General features: G+C 49.0%; 4 protein-coding genes across 4 annotated transcripts; 2 read left to right on the top strand and 2 right to left on the bottom strand.

Moving 5' to 3' along the window:
* Positions 1 to 212: 212 nt before the first annotated feature.
* On the top strand, positions 213 to 1,636 carry EDB91DRAFT_1328558 (uncharacterized protein; the record flags this gene model as incomplete). Its single annotated transcript, XM_041325289.1, has 9 exons — positions 213 to 293; positions 330 to 377; positions 403 to 417; positions 507 to 622; positions 675 to 749; positions 805 to 916; positions 972 to 999; positions 1,063 to 1,167; positions 1,224 to 1,636. 9 exons carry the CDS (start codon positions 213 to 215, stop codon positions 1,340 to 1,342), a joined length of 699 nt encoding a protein of 232 aa, XP_041178379.1. The 3' UTR covers positions 1,343 to 1,636.
* A 1,484-nt stretch (positions 1,637 to 3,120) lies between these two features.
* EDB91DRAFT_239232 (uncharacterized protein) lies at positions 3,121 to 5,383 on the top strand. Its single transcript, XM_041326569.1, has 6 exons — positions 3,121 to 3,157; positions 3,214 to 3,468; positions 3,524 to 3,592; positions 3,652 to 3,881; positions 3,932 to 4,578; positions 4,631 to 5,383. The coding sequence occupies exons 2-6, from the start codon at positions 3,281 to 3,283 to the stop codon at positions 4,892 to 4,894; spliced, it is 1,398 nt and encodes a 465-aa protein (XP_041178378.1). The 5' UTR covers positions 3,121 to 3,157; positions 3,214 to 3,280; the 3' UTR covers positions 4,895 to 5,383.
* EDB91DRAFT_1126671 (ras guanine nucleotide exchange factor domain-containing protein) lies at positions 4,953 to 9,643 on the bottom strand. The gene is made up of 12 exons (XM_041318447.1): positions 9,026 to 9,643; positions 8,626 to 8,960; positions 7,627 to 8,594; positions 6,862 to 7,576; positions 6,799 to 6,827; positions 6,552 to 6,746; positions 6,327 to 6,492; positions 6,127 to 6,280; positions 5,829 to 6,074; positions 5,691 to 5,780; positions 5,425 to 5,641; positions 4,953 to 5,371 (listed from the first exon to the last, which is right to left on the bottom strand). Exons 1-12 carry the CDS (start codon positions 9,587 to 9,589, stop codon positions 5,064 to 5,066), a joined length of 3,987 nt encoding a protein of 1,328 aa, XP_041178377.1. The 5' UTR covers positions 9,590 to 9,643; the 3' UTR covers positions 4,953 to 5,063.
* Positions 9,644 to 13,668, bottom strand: EDB91DRAFT_1126664 (P-loop containing nucleoside triphosphate hydrolase protein). Its single transcript, XM_041318446.1, has 12 exons — positions 13,277 to 13,668; positions 13,084 to 13,223; positions 12,453 to 13,033; positions 11,542 to 12,400; positions 11,325 to 11,489; positions 11,178 to 11,274; positions 10,719 to 11,127; positions 10,470 to 10,669; positions 10,285 to 10,413; positions 10,091 to 10,228; positions 9,988 to 10,039; positions 9,644 to 9,935 (listed from the first exon to the last, which is right to left on the bottom strand). Exons 1-12 carry the CDS (start codon positions 13,527 to 13,529, stop codon positions 9,746 to 9,748), a joined length of 3,213 nt encoding a protein of 1,070 aa, XP_041178376.1. The 5' UTR covers positions 13,530 to 13,668; the 3' UTR covers positions 9,644 to 9,745.
* Positions 13,669 to 13,673: the final 5 nt, after the last annotated feature.

Below are 13,673 nucleotides of genomic sequence, written 5' to 3'. Positions count from 1 at the left end.
AAGTGAAGAACAGGCTGATAATAATATATGACGGCATACACTAGTGCCATTTAATTAATCACGTGTTCAGGATCGCCTCACAATTCCCATATTTGGGGAATATTGTACTGGAAAATCATCGCTTAAGTCAAAAATAGTTCATGCACGTCATCCTGCCTCGTTGTTTCCACTCTAGAATGTTCTGCACACTTTCAAGTATATTATTATCAACCATGAGTTGTCTGGACTGCAACAGGGGATCGATCCTTGAAGGCCAGCCCACCGGTTCATTTACCGATATCGATGGCGTCAAGGTCTATTTGGCCTCTAGTACGGGCAACGGGCGTCAGGGTGGTCGCGCGGTCATCCTCCTCGGCGATGGTTTTGGCTTACCGCTCGTGAACTCACATCTAACTCTCGAAGGAGCTGGCTTGTGACGTCTGGATCCCGGATCTTTTCGATGATACTTAATTTCTATTTGTAGAGCGCCATACATCTCCTAACAGAACATGCGGCATTAAGGACAGCCGCTTTTGGACGTGAATGGGATGACAGACAACCTCCTGCCGAAGCGACCGCCCCTCTGGGACAAGATAAAATTCGTTGTCATGATTCTACTGCCGCGCAGTGGGCTTATGCGTCGGTTATTGATCCGAGAAATATTGCTGTTAGGATGTTGCGGTTTAAACTGGCAGGGCCGCCCTGATTTCTTCGCAATTCATCAAGAGAATTCGTGAACAGTGGAAATACGACAGAATTGGTGCTGTCGGGTAAGTGTCGCTGCTTTTGAACGAGGAATATCATATTACTCAGGGAACAATCAAGATACTGTTTTGGAGGACCTCTCGGTGTGAGGCTAGCCCCACTCGATATCTTTGATAGCTTAGTAGTTTGCCATCCCGGGTGGGTCTCTGAGGCTGAAGTGAAGGCAATCAATGTGGGAACCTCGGTTATTCCCTTTTCATGGTGAGGGCATACATGGATATTTCCAGGTCCCTACTTCCTGGGTGTGTGCGGAAGGTTGGTGCATGTTTGGATGAAGAGAGGCAACTTACGCTAATTCCGTGAATCATACTATGACAGAGGATATAACTTTTGGTCCTGCTATCCGTAACCAGGCTGAAGCACTGCTCGCAGCTCGTGAAGGGAAGGATGATTTCGTCGATTACGAGTTCGTGGATTATAAAGGTTTGTGCTATTCGATTTACGATTTCGTTGCAGTACTTTTCACCTTACTTTGTCAGGTACCGTTCACGGATTTGCCTGCCAGCCCCCTTTAGAATTCCCTGATGTCAAGGAGGCGTTTGAGAAATCTATCGATCAGACCCTGAAGTGGTTTGAGAAAACACTCCTGGTGACCTAGGAGGCTTCGACGGTGGTATGATGTTTATGAAATTCTATAATTTCCTGTTCTGAGTTTCGCATCTTCTGAATCCGAGTCATGTTAATATCTTAGCTTCTTTTCTTTAAGTTGCTGTTCAATCCTTTTTAACACAAGTCTCATTGGTCCAATGCGTTTGAACTTTCATGGCCTACCTTGGGACTAGTCCCTTTACCTTTCGCGCTCCGCTCTCGACTTGTCGATCATGCCGAGTGATCTTAATGATCCCGAACGGTTGAGCATTTAGGGGGTAGTGCCTGCTCGTTGTCGTGCCAGGTACGTCGCTTGCGTTAGCTTTTGTGGCATCTCTTCTCATCTACTGGCGGTCGTGTCAGTGTATAGCATTTTCGCCATTATGGAGGCCTGGTCTCTCGAACGTCTCAATCATGAGCGTTCAATCAATCTCGCAATGACCCTCAAACGTTCTACCAACCACTCGTACTCCTCAGCTCCCAACTCCTACATAACATTCTGTGTTCTACATCATTTCTCCTTGGAACCCACACCAGATACACACCCCTACTTTGTCACCTTCATGTCTGCTCATATCAGTCCACAGTTCGTTAATAACTATCTGTCGGAAGTTTGTAGCCAGTTCGAGGAGTACCACCCAAGTTTTCACGTTCGCGTTTGATTGCACGGACTTTAAAAGGCGCAAAAAGGCGTTATGCAGTACCAGTTAATCGCAAACTTCCTCTCACATGTGCGGACTTGCAGCTCGTTCAAAATTGTCTCTCTCATCCACTTTCTCATGACGACAAGCTGTTCCTTGCTCAGCTCCTGGATGAATTTCATGCACTTCTTCGCCTCGGGGAATTAATGTGACCTGACAGCAGAAGTCTCCAACGCCAGAGGAAATTCACGTTGCGAACGTCTGTCGTTGTTGAAGAACAGCATCATTCCTTTGTCCTTCGCACACATAAGACAGATTCTCACTTCGGAGGACCCACTATTGTTGTTCGTCACTCCGACCTCTCGCTAGATCCCCATCAGGCTTTCAGAAGGTTCCTAAACTCCCGCGACTCCCTTTTCCCATTCTATTCAATTCTTTGGCTTTGGATGGACGGCTCAGTTCCAACTCGCAGTTGGTTCATCCTGAAACTGCGTCAAATTTTCCCCTCTGCAATAGCAGGACACTCGAGAGCGGGAGGTGCTACATCGCTTGCAGCCGGAGGGGTCCCAGCGAGTCACATCCAAGCAATTGGGTGCTGGTCGTCAGAAGCCTTTTGGGTCTATACACGGAAGAATGCTACGTTGCTCCACAGTCTCATTTTCAATGGTCGGTTCGCACATGATGTTCGCGATCTGTTCGCGTGCATCCCTTAATTATTTGGCTTGCCTCGTTCTATGTGCGTGTTTCCCATCATCTACACTCAAATCTTCATTTTTACTTATCAGCCTCTACTACCTCTACTTCCTCAGTCATCAATCCACTTCCTCCCTCCCAAAAGTCAAATTTCATAGGGTTCTTCGTTGCCCTCTTGTTGGCTAATCCTCGCGGTTTGTGCTATCGCGAGGCTAAGTGAGACCAATTTGATGTAACTTGGCTGAAGTGAATATAATGGTGTGACGTGTTTTCCTAGGGGAATCTATACAAAAGGCTTCTACATGAGTCAGTACCGCTGCCAGCGTTGTCGCCTAGCTCTACAAAAATGATTGTTTTCCATCGAGGAGATCCTAGTAGAGTTCTAACGATATGAACCTGACTACTCCTGAATACTCCCGTCGGACGATTGGAATCAAGTTGAAGTGGTCAACTGTGGGTTCCCGCTTCCGTGACTCTTCGATTAGCCTGAGGTGCGTCTCTATTCTTAGTGTCAGGTCCAATTTGTTGATGCGCACAAGACCACAAGACCATGAGAAAGTTTCGTCTGCGCTCCCCCAGTACGATTTCTGCGTAAGGCTTTGCCAGGTACCATAATGGCGAGTCCAAATGGTACGGTAATACGCAACGTTCGACTACCATGCGCAGAACGATATTCGGAGACTCCAGCGTGGGACGTAACCTGCATTGATGGCCGAGTACAGAGCATAACATCTTCAGGATCATGCACACCTCACGATGAAGCTACAGTCATCGAAGCAAACGGCGGAGTACTAGTCCCATCGTACGTTTGGCTTTGTCCATCAGCCGCGAGGTCTGGAGACTCAACTTGTGTGTAGGCTGTGTCACTCGCACATTCACCTCGACAAGTGCTTCATACTCGGTCAGTGTGACCCGTTGATTACTGGGTGCGTTACATTAGATTTATAAACGTCCTCAACAACACGAAGTGTTAACCATATCCAAGGTCTTTACCTGAAGCTCTTCAGGTAACAAATAAAGCTAAAGCAGATTTTCCAAAGGATGTCGATAATCTTCATGCCAGGGCGACTTATCTCATCCGAGAGAGCGTGGAGTCTGGCGTCACTGCGATGCGAGCCTTCGTTGAGGTGGATACAACAGTAGGATTCACATGTTTAGATATGGGTCTTCAGTTAGCCAAAGAATGGGCTGAGGTCTGTCATATCCAGATAGTTGGTCTGCTAGCTTTACTTTCCTTGCCGCATAGCGCTGATATTTGCTTTTAGCTTTTGCACAGGAGGCGCTCTATGCGCTTGAGGCTTCAATAGAACCTGGTCTAAACTACAACCTTCTCTGTGATGCAGCTTCTCGCCCGGGCGTTTCTGTCGTCGGCTCTGCGCCTTGGGTTGAACCTGACCGCGCACATGCTCTAAAGAACGTCGAACTCATATTATCTCTTGCTGAAAAACACGGCCTACACGCAGACTTTCACCTGGATTACAATCTGGATCCGCGTGCCACACCAATGGTCTGGGATGTACTGCAGCAGATGCGTCAGCGATCCTGGTGCAGAAGTAGTGGAAAACGTGTTACGATTGGGCATGCAACCAGGTTGGGACTCTTTTCGCCCGAAGAGTGGGCCGAATTGAAACGCGCCATGGACATGTTACCGTTGGAGATCGTTGCACTACCGCAAAGTGATATCTACATGATGGGTCGCACGGATCCTAGCGGAAAAGTTCCTGTCCCACTTGCAGGGCGTACGCTCAATGCGCCGCAGGTTTACCGCGATCACGGAGTTCGTGTTGCGCTTTCTGTGAATAACGTCGAGAATGCCTTCACGCCTCAGGGGTCACTCGATCCCCTCACACTTGCCAGTCTCGGTGTTGCACTCTTTCAAGTGGGCACAGAACCAGACTGGAGAGTACTTTTGGTGGGCGAACTGGGTGAAATTGGTTGCTGCCATGATCTGACGATAATCACAGCGATCGGTGTCGACAACATCTAAAGAAGCCATTGGCATCATGCCCGGGGGGGAAGCTAGTGGGAAATCTGCGGATGAAGGCGATGGGCTGGTCCCCCGCGTCGGTGATCCCGCCGATTTCGTTGTATTGCATGGGGCGCGTCGATGGCAATCTGCAGTGCTAAGCCCGGGATTCGACCGCACAACATTCTACAAAGGCAACGTCGTGGCAAGACGGAGGGCTCAGACATGGAACGCAAACATGGGTGGAGAGATCACCAACTAGTCACAATAGATAAATACTTCAATTGGTTTACACCTCAAGTCAGGGGATGACGGTCGTAATTCATGCATAACGAAGAGAGCTGGATATAGATCATCAATAAGTACATGCATTAGAAGCACGTTGTATTTCTACAACTGTACGAAGATAAAACACATATTCAAGTCTCCATTTATAAAAACCCGCTTTCTTGCAGCAGTCGAGCCATCTTCTCATCTTCTCTCTCGCGAGGTTCGCGTTCCAGACTGAGGTTCCAAAAGTAATCGCCTACATCAACTTGCTCGCTGAACTTAGCAAGTGATTCCTCAAGGTAAGTTTGCACGCTCGTAATAGGATTGAAATTATGCGGGAATGTTTGCCAGCGCTGGATATCTTGGATCACCTCCGAAGCTTTCTGTCGTTTTCGGAAGTTCACCAAGTTACCTGGAAGAGTGTCCTTGCTTCCATCTTGGATGAAGGTCAGTGTAGTAAGGAAGACGCCTTTACAAGCGAATGAATACAGCAGCCACGAAGAATCGAAACAGAAAGCTCACCAATGAAAGGCACACAAGGGGGAGATACCTTTGCGAGCGTCGAACGATAGTTATTGAAGTTCTTGCCTGAATCGATGGTCATCTCGCAAGTGCCAAGTTGAGCCATATGTCGCGCATTCACTTGCTCCCATGAGCGCTTGAGACGCCTTATAGGGGGCGAGTTCAGCCCAGATACTATAGCAACCATGCTCGAGTAATTGTGCATCGAGCGACATCGCTGAGGGAAGTAAGCATCGTACAGACGAGTTCCGTAGCGCGCCACTCACGTCGGCCACGCTTATGAACTGCTTCAAAATAGCAGAACGCTTCCTGGAATCCTCGTGGGTGAGAACTGAGTCAGCCACCCAGTTAGCAATCTGGCAACGCTATGAGCATATGATGGCTATTGAAGGGCCGGACCATACCCGATTACTTGTTTGGATGACCCGAGCGATATTATCGTTGTGGTCTGTCTTTTGCTCCCGCGAACGCTGCAGACATTCCACTGGCCGTATCTTCTGGTATAAGTAACTCTCCATAATTGTCAACTGTCGTGCCAACTCCAAGGGGTCTATGTCCAAAAGTTTTAACTTCTTGTTGGGCTTGGGTAAGATCGAGGCCGGTGGACTGCCTAAAGTAGGAGTCAAGCCCTTCTTGACCTCTCCTCCACGCTGTGGCGCCGGAGTCAGACAACCTAGATCATAGTAAGGACGCTGAACTTACTGCACGTTCGACAAGTGAAAGTAGCTGCTTCGCAGCTAAAATCTTACTAACATCCTCGTTCTGCAAGAACTCTTTCATTCGATTCAAGATGTACATATCCTCTTTCTCAAGGAAATCTTCATCCGAAACCATGGCCTTGAGAGTATTTAGGACACTGAAAACAACATTAGGACAATGCGGAAGAATCCACAACGACGTACCGCATCTGAATAATGTGCTGCTTGAGCTTTCTCCACTCTTCCGACTCAGTGAGACTCAGCCCTTCAGGAGTTTGGATGCGGAAGCGACGGACGAGATGGTCGAAGAAGTCATCAAGGGTGGTGAATGATTTGTACGTCATCAAGAACGTTTTGATGAACGTAGGGTCTAATAGGTCCAATACTGAATATGATGCCGTAGATTGATAAGTTATGAAGTGCCCTTACCTGAAGGGTCATGCGATGTCAGACGCTCGACCAAAGCTTGAACAGTTCCTGCTCGCACGCTTCCATCCACATCGATGACCATGTCATTCTTCGTGTAGTCGGGGCGTAGATACCAGGGTTTGGTGCTGATGATATGTTCAGGAGCGTCATCACCAAAGATTTTTTTGATCTTCGTTGCTGTTCTCGTGGTCGCGGCTGTACAGATCATAAGCAGAGAAAGAGAGGGAAACGAACATATGACGCTTACAGTCGTCATCAAGGATTGAAGCCGAGTCGCTCATCGACTAGGACATCCTGCGGTTTCTCAAACGTCGAAGGGACCAGGGTGTGTACAGACATAGTAGGGTCGTAGTTTGAAGCTCCCGTCCTAAGTGACCGATCGGTAAGGGTAATGGTGGTGTCAGACAATTGCGATTGACTTCGGAATGCTGGTGTTCGGTCGCCGAGGATGGCCGCAGACTTTTTCATTCCAGACGCACCCAAAGCAACTTCGATATCAACAATGTCTTCGCTCTCTGGATCTGTGGGGTCGAGGACCGACATGGGACGGGCGTCAAAGTTGCTGTCAATGATGCTTAACCGTGACATGCGCCACTCTATTGCACCTGTATATTCCCCTTGTGCCATGTCTGCTTGATCATGGCCGAGGGAAAGCAGTGTATCAAGGGTTTGCATGAGGAATTGGAGATTTGACTTGAGAGAGACGGAGATCGCGTCTAGGTACTCGCACTGCAAGTCGCGATCTTGCCGTGAGGCTCTGCAGGTAAGATGACGAATTCGCTGCATGGTGAGAAGCAGTGTAGCTGCGTCATCGTACAAAGCTTGTACTACTGCTTCGAGTGTGCGTATAAGCAAGCGAGCTTTGTCGACGGTTTGAGTATACTGAGCTGCACGCTCGGCATGTGCCATATCGGAGTAGAAACCATCAATGTCGACGTGACGAGCGATGTGGATATTGGCAACGAATAACAAGAGTGATGCAAGGCCGGACACAAGCTCACAGCCTGAAATCCACACTCGTTGCTCTGAAAATGTGTCAACGAATAAATCATAGAATGAATACTCATACACTCACGAGTCTCATCTCCGATAGTCTTGAGCGTGTTGTGGAAAGTTCCGAACCTTGCCTGCATTGACACCATGTGCGTCTTGAACTCAGAGAAGACGTCGCTGTCTAAAATTCTCTGAGGGGCTTCGTCATTATCGTCTAGTGGTACCCAGCCAAAACCCTTCCAAGTCCCTGCACACCCCGCACCAACTAGCCCCAGCCCAAGGTAGACTGTGGAGAAGCAACCTTGAACTCGTTTTGCTCCTACGCCACCAAGTTGTTCATTTTGACACCGCTGAACTTCAACAACGAATGTCACGATGGCACGATCAAGCTCCGCCGCGTCACTTTCAACACGCGATGCCGTTTCATGTGCCCCAGGACCCGAGTCATACTCCATTGCTCGAGCGGAAAGAACGAGCTTGGATAACGTGGCGGTTACTTTGCGTTGGGCTGGTTTCAAAAGCGTTTGTGATGCAGTAGTTTCGCGACGTCCACGGGCATCGCGCGGTATGAGATTACCGGGTATGTGACCAGGTGGCGCGGATATGTAAAGTAAATTACGGACGGTGATGACAACAGCTCTAATGAGGCTGTCAAGCACCTGACCGTGTTCTACTCTGCGAGATACACCGACCAGCGACTGGTTTTTCTGGACAACGGCGGAGATAGCGTTATGTGCGACATGAGAGAGGTCGGAAATGAGGTCAGGGGGTGGTGGTGATAATGATTGCTGGAGTGATTGGGCAATTTTCTCGGCTGCGGTCAGCTCAACGGAAGGCTTCTGAGCCAGTTGATCCGCAAATAGGTCCTGACCACTTTGAGAACGCCCACTAGCTGAAGGTGAATCGCCATGGTCTGGAGAGTAGAGACAGGAATCTTCAGAATCACTAATAAGCTCCGACTTGCTGTGGCTCCTGTCTTGCCCATGTCGGGTTTGGGATGTCGCTGAATCAGATCGAAATCGTGTTGGTGCCGAATCCTCATCCGGACTGCTGAATAACTCCGATGAGGCAGTGGAGGAACTGGTGAGAGCGCGGACTCCTGCCCTTCTGCGCAGCAGCCTCTGTCTCCGGAATTGTCCAGCTCACTTGACCAGTAAGCTTATTCCAGTAATAGTAAGACATGCCATCATCGGCAAGTCGTCTCACCCAAGGCTCAGGCGTCCCGGAGCGCTTTAGAACGCCAAACCCTGGGATCGAAGATTCCGCCAATGCGCTGAGTCCTAACCCTGCGCTTGTGCCTAATCGTGAACTCGGTGAAGAGGCAGTCAGTCCAGCAAGTTCACCAGCTGATACATCATCAACTTCTTGCGGCAAGTCCCGCGAATGTTGTCCGGTTTGGGTATTGACGTAGTAAATCTGGAGAAGCAGAAGAGATTGGTCTGCTGTGTAAAGAATCACAACGAGAAAAATACTCTGCTCACCTGACCATCCTGTGTGACTTGGGGCATCCAGAAGTCGCTTGACAAAGTTGCGCCGTGGTTCACAGCACTGCGTGATTCGACAAGACTGTTCGATGGAGCAGACTGGTCACGTTTATTTCGCGACCATTCGCTGTCTGATAAGTGGAGGTCCTGTGTCCGGGAGTGGATGTCATTCGAATGGGTATCAGGAGCCGCCACTTCATGTATTTGCTGAAGAGGACCTTGTTGGGTTGTAGTGTCATGGTTGGAAAGAGCGATCTCTGCCTCCTCATCAGAAAGTACTGCTACATAATTGGATGGAAACCATCCCCGTTCATCTCCAAGGAGTCCATCCCACCACCCTGACTCGAGCTGGGTGAGAACCTCGATGATGTCATTCTTGTGAAAGGAGAGGGATGAAGCATCTTGTGTCTGGTAGTCATATAGCGCTCGACAGAAGAATGTGGATATGTATTGCTCCTCCGGAAGTTGTGAAATCTGCTGTTCCTGTTCCATAGTGATCGTTGTGGTTTGGGAGGGATAGCCGTTGACACCACCGTACATGGCGAGGCCAATGGCAGCCATGGAAGAACTGACGTAGACTGCAAGAAAACGAATTAATGGATTGGCGGAAGCGGAGGGAAGTCGACTCAAGTAAGATGAGCCGTATGCCTTCACAACAACTTATTACGTAATAGCACAGTTCGTTATCAAGGTACTACTTAGCGAAGCCCACCAATCTCACCGCTTCAGCGTCCTTTGCTTCTCCGCAAACTCCACAATTTTTCTGTCCACAAACATGCCTTTCCGCTCTCGCACGCTGTCCATGTAACCTTTCGCGATATTGTCTCGATCAGCTTTCTCACCCAGGTCTTCCAGCTCTTCCTCAGTCGTTGGTATCCAAAAAGGATCTTGATCGAGCAATTCATACCTTGTGCTCCATTTCAATGATTTGCGAAAGCCCAACAGGTTACATCGCTTACCCGCTGAAAATTAGCTGTGGACTTGCAGCACCAGATGTTCGTTTGCGTATATCTGCATCACGGCGTGAGACTACCCTATCGCAGCTTGTACATGAAAGCTCACCGTCTGCGAAACCAAAACTCTCCACAACAGGAAGAAGGGCAGATACTGTGAAGAACGTAGTCCCCTCCTTCATCTCCTCAGCCACAATTCGACCACGTCGTTTCGCAACCACTCCATAAACTTTCCCAAGGACATCCGCTGAAAGATAAACTCTGATGAGTACAGGTTCTGGAACTGACCAGTTGATTACCTACTTGAGGCTTGAATATCACACGAATACATTGCCAACATAAGCCGAGGGGACCAATCAAGCAGTCCATTTCTGCAGGCATCTCTCACCGCCGATATCACAGAGCCTGTCACTTGTGACAACCTATTCTGGACTATTCAAAATGTCCAGCCGTCATATCTTGAGGTCAAACACTTGTAAAGAACGTACCGATCTCCTTCTGGACGCCGTCGGCATCAACGTCGATAGACTCGACGAAATAGGCCATCCCTTCGATAGGCTCGGCACACAAAGGTCCTTGGAACGTGGCTAGCTGGAAGCCTGTCTCAACGTAGCCCGTGAAATCAATGTCATTGCCGGATGTATCCGTGGACTGAGCTGATTGATTCCGTGAGAGACGACGCTTCAGCCTGAATACAAAGTTAATGACACCGCAGGTGACAACACAAGGTAACGCACGACAACGGTGTCGTATCTTTTCGACAATCAATAAGAACACAGCCCCCCGCGTGGCGAGGACCAAATGCCCATATTCTGTCGCACATGTTCACCCATTCCCCGCCAGCTTCATTGCACTTTTCTTCTAGTGCATTCCAGAATTGGTCCGCTCTAACACTTGGAGTATGAAGTACATCGCCTTGGGCACCAACCAATTCGCTCTCAGAAACAATATCGATACTGCTGGAGGTATCTCTGTTCGTTTGACCGTCCTCTTGCAATGCCCTGAGAGTCGTTAGATTATGCAGCAAGAATTGCAAGATGACATCAGGGACAGGCGCCGAGCGGATCGAAAAAGTGACCAAGTTCTGTGAGCTTGCACCCTTGATGGTTCCGCGGGGAGCGTTCTGCGTCTTTGGGGGCGCCATATCTATCCTCAAAAAGTGAGTAGCGAGACGATGCATAGGAGAGGATACATACCTTGGGCTTTCACAGCAGTTTCACGGAAAGGAACTATCGGTTTAGACGCCTGAATCTCTACGCGAGCAAATCTCTCCCGCAAGTCTTTCAGACATCTCTGTGAACAGGGTGAATGAAACGAGGCGACAATGAGTGATCAAATTGTACCTCCAAGTGTAGCTCTCCTGCGGTCAGGATGACATGTTCTCCGGTTTGTTGCTGAAATGTTTCAACGCAAGGATCAGCTTGAGCGAGGAGCTTCATCCCAGAGACAAGTTTTCGCATATCAGAAGGGATGACTGGTTCAAGCGCTACTCGCACTATAGGCGACACCTACGATAAAAACGCTGAACATTAGTGACACAAACACTTGTGTGACGCTTACCGTGCGAGTGACACCACCGAGGTTAATGAGACAATCTTGCACTTGGACAGAATCCGCGCCCTCTGGAGCGCCTATGCTTTGCGGTGCACACAGCGTCGCATTCCTATACACCTTTCCTGCCAAACCCTTGATTGCAAAGGTGTTCCCGGCCCTGACGCTCTCCACAGGGATAAGCTCCCGGCCCATCATAACGTACAATCCTTCGACCTTGGCTGGGATAAGATGTGCAACATTGTATGAGTGATTTGGAGGAAGGGAGGCGTTGTACTTGGGCAGCACACAGTATATAGTGGAGTCCGTGCGTATCGTCCCTGAATATAGTCGTGCAAAGCCAAGGATAATTTCAGACTCCTCAGAAGCGTCCAACGTTTCTTCTAGACCTAAATCAGGAGGGGATTCTGAGGCTGCGCTGGGATGGACTGGAGTCTCTGAGACTGGAACGCTGTTATCCCGTGCTTCTGTAGCTTCTCGCGCCCGCTGACGCAGCTCGTCCGCTGTCATAGGCCGCTTCTTGTTTTCTGGAAGGTTTTTGGCCGCAACAGCGAACGTTTTGCTTACATACGCAACCACAACCGCGTCTGGCGCGAAGTTGGACGTGAACAAATCCTGCTCTAACTTGTTCTTAGGCTGTATGCTCTTGTCGAATATATTAGGGTAAAGCATTTTTGGGATGCGAATTGCTTGGGCAACAGGAGGGGAAGGAACGACATCGATGGTCGCCTGAATGATGCATGTAGACAGTGAAAGCCACTGTGTAAAAATCGTGGACAGTAACTGCCGACTGTCTTTTGACCTCAAATCGCGAGGTAAAATCTTCAAATTGAGAGCTGTTACAATCTTTGTCACTTTCTCTATGTTCCTGGAGGTCTATTAGTATATCACGTGGCATCATATAAAAAGATAACGATTACGGGTTCATCACAGCGGCATCGTAGACCGCCCAGATGTTCTCCAGCACAAATTGGACAAACAACGGCTTCAGTGAGCGTCCGCGTAGATGCTTGTGGCTGATGACTTTCTTGGTTTTGGGATCGATGTAGAAGTCGCCCCACAAGACGCGCCTTAGATTGGCTTCCTTGAAGCCGAGCTTCGCAGAACAAAGTTGGGCGAATTTCCCGACTCTGAAACCCCAACCATCAATAGCAGACGCAAAGACGACGTTACCCCGCTCCGGTGCGAAGTAGATATCTTCATCGTCTTTCTCCTTGAACTCATCTGCTTCATTGACGGCTGCTTCAGCTTCATCTGCAAGCTGATCCTTCTTTTCAGCAAGCCGTCGATCGCGCTCTTCCCTCCATCGGAGATCGTCCTCCATCATTTCACTTGCAAAAAAGCTGCCCATCACCGCATTTACTTGTTCAATCAACCGCGAAAGGTGCTGGTAAGCTTCGATGGGCGCCAACTTCAGCTCCGTAATGAGTCTATCCATCTTGTTGATGACAAGTATCGGGCGAAGGCTATCCTCCCATGCTTGTCTAAGTACAGCAATAGTCTACACAAATGAGATTAGATATACTCTGTGTCAAAAATTAACTTGCCCACCTGCGTGCATACACCCTCAACGACGTCAACAAGGACTAGTGCACCATCACACAGCCGAGACGCTGTAGAGACTTCGCTCGAGAAATCGACGTGTCCTGGGGTGTCGATCATATTCACGATATACGTCTTTGGGGAGTTTCCTGGGTATGTCCATTACTGCTCTTTGGCATGGACATCATGGTGAGATAGATACCTTCGTCGGGTCGCCCCATGACCTGAAACTTAAGCGATACGGCGCTGCTTTCCATGGTAATCCCGCGCTCCTGCTCGTCCTCTCTACTATCAAGAAACCTCAGTTTCCCCGCCATCCGCTGAGAAATAATGTTGTTCGCCGCAAGAAGGGCATCCGTCAGCGTAGTCTTTCCGTGATCGACATGCCCGAGAGTCGTGATTATTCGAACGTTAGCTGGATCTGGAGCCTCCATCGATGTACCTGTTGAACCCATATGTACGCCTGCGTGAGCAAGAAAGAGGGTAGGATACGTGAGGAATGTGTTCTCCGCAGAAATAATCGCTATGACTCAAATATCTATTAGTATATGTATGACTTGCACGGACCGGTGCATCTTCGGAAACGAGATGGTCAACTG

The sequence above is a fragment of the Suillus paluster genome, assembly GCF_016628075.1.
Source record: "Suillus paluster strain FC165 chromosome Unknown EDB91scaffold_19, whole genome shotgun sequence".
Lineage (NCBI taxonomy): Eukaryota > Fungi > Basidiomycota > Agaricomycetes > Boletales > Suillaceae > Suillus > Suillus paluster.
This window is presented reverse-complemented; position numbering and strand designations above follow the sequence as displayed.

Coding starts and splice junctions, on each gene's coding strand:
- EDB91DRAFT_1126664 (XM_041318446.1), bottom strand. CDS start 13,529: ATGGGTTCAACAGGTACATCGATGGAGGCTCCAGATCCAGCTAACGTT. Junction 12,401..12,452: donor GATGCCGCTGTGATGAACCC/GTAATCGTTATC, acceptor ATAGACCTCCAG/GAACATAGAGAAAGTGACAA. Junction 11,128..11,177: donor AACTGCTGTGAAAGCCCAAG/GTATGTATCCTC, acceptor TTTTGAGGATAG/ATATGGCGCCCCCAAAGACG.
- EDB91DRAFT_1126671 (XM_041318447.1), bottom strand. CDS start 9,589: ATGGCTGCCATTGGCCTCGCCATGTACGGTGGTGTCAACGGCTATCCC. Junction 7,577..7,626: donor GACTATCGGAGATGAGACTC/GTGAGTGTATGA, acceptor ACACATTTTCAG/AGCAACGAGTGTGGATTTCA. Junction 6,747..6,798: donor TTCAATCCTTGATGACGACT/GTAAGCGTCATA, acceptor TGATCTGTACAG/CCGCGACCACGAGAACAGCA.
- EDB91DRAFT_239232 (XM_041326569.1), top strand. CDS start 3,281: ATGGCGAGTCCAAATGGTACGGTAATACGCAACGTTCGACTACCATGC. Junction 3,469..3,523: donor GGCGGAGTACTAGTCCCATC/GTACGTTTGGCT, acceptor ACTTGTGTGTAG/GCTGTGTCACTCGCACATTC. Junction 4,579..4,630: donor CAGACTGGAGAGTACTTTTG/GTGGGCGAACTG, acceptor CGATAATCACAG/CGATCGGTGTCGACAACATC.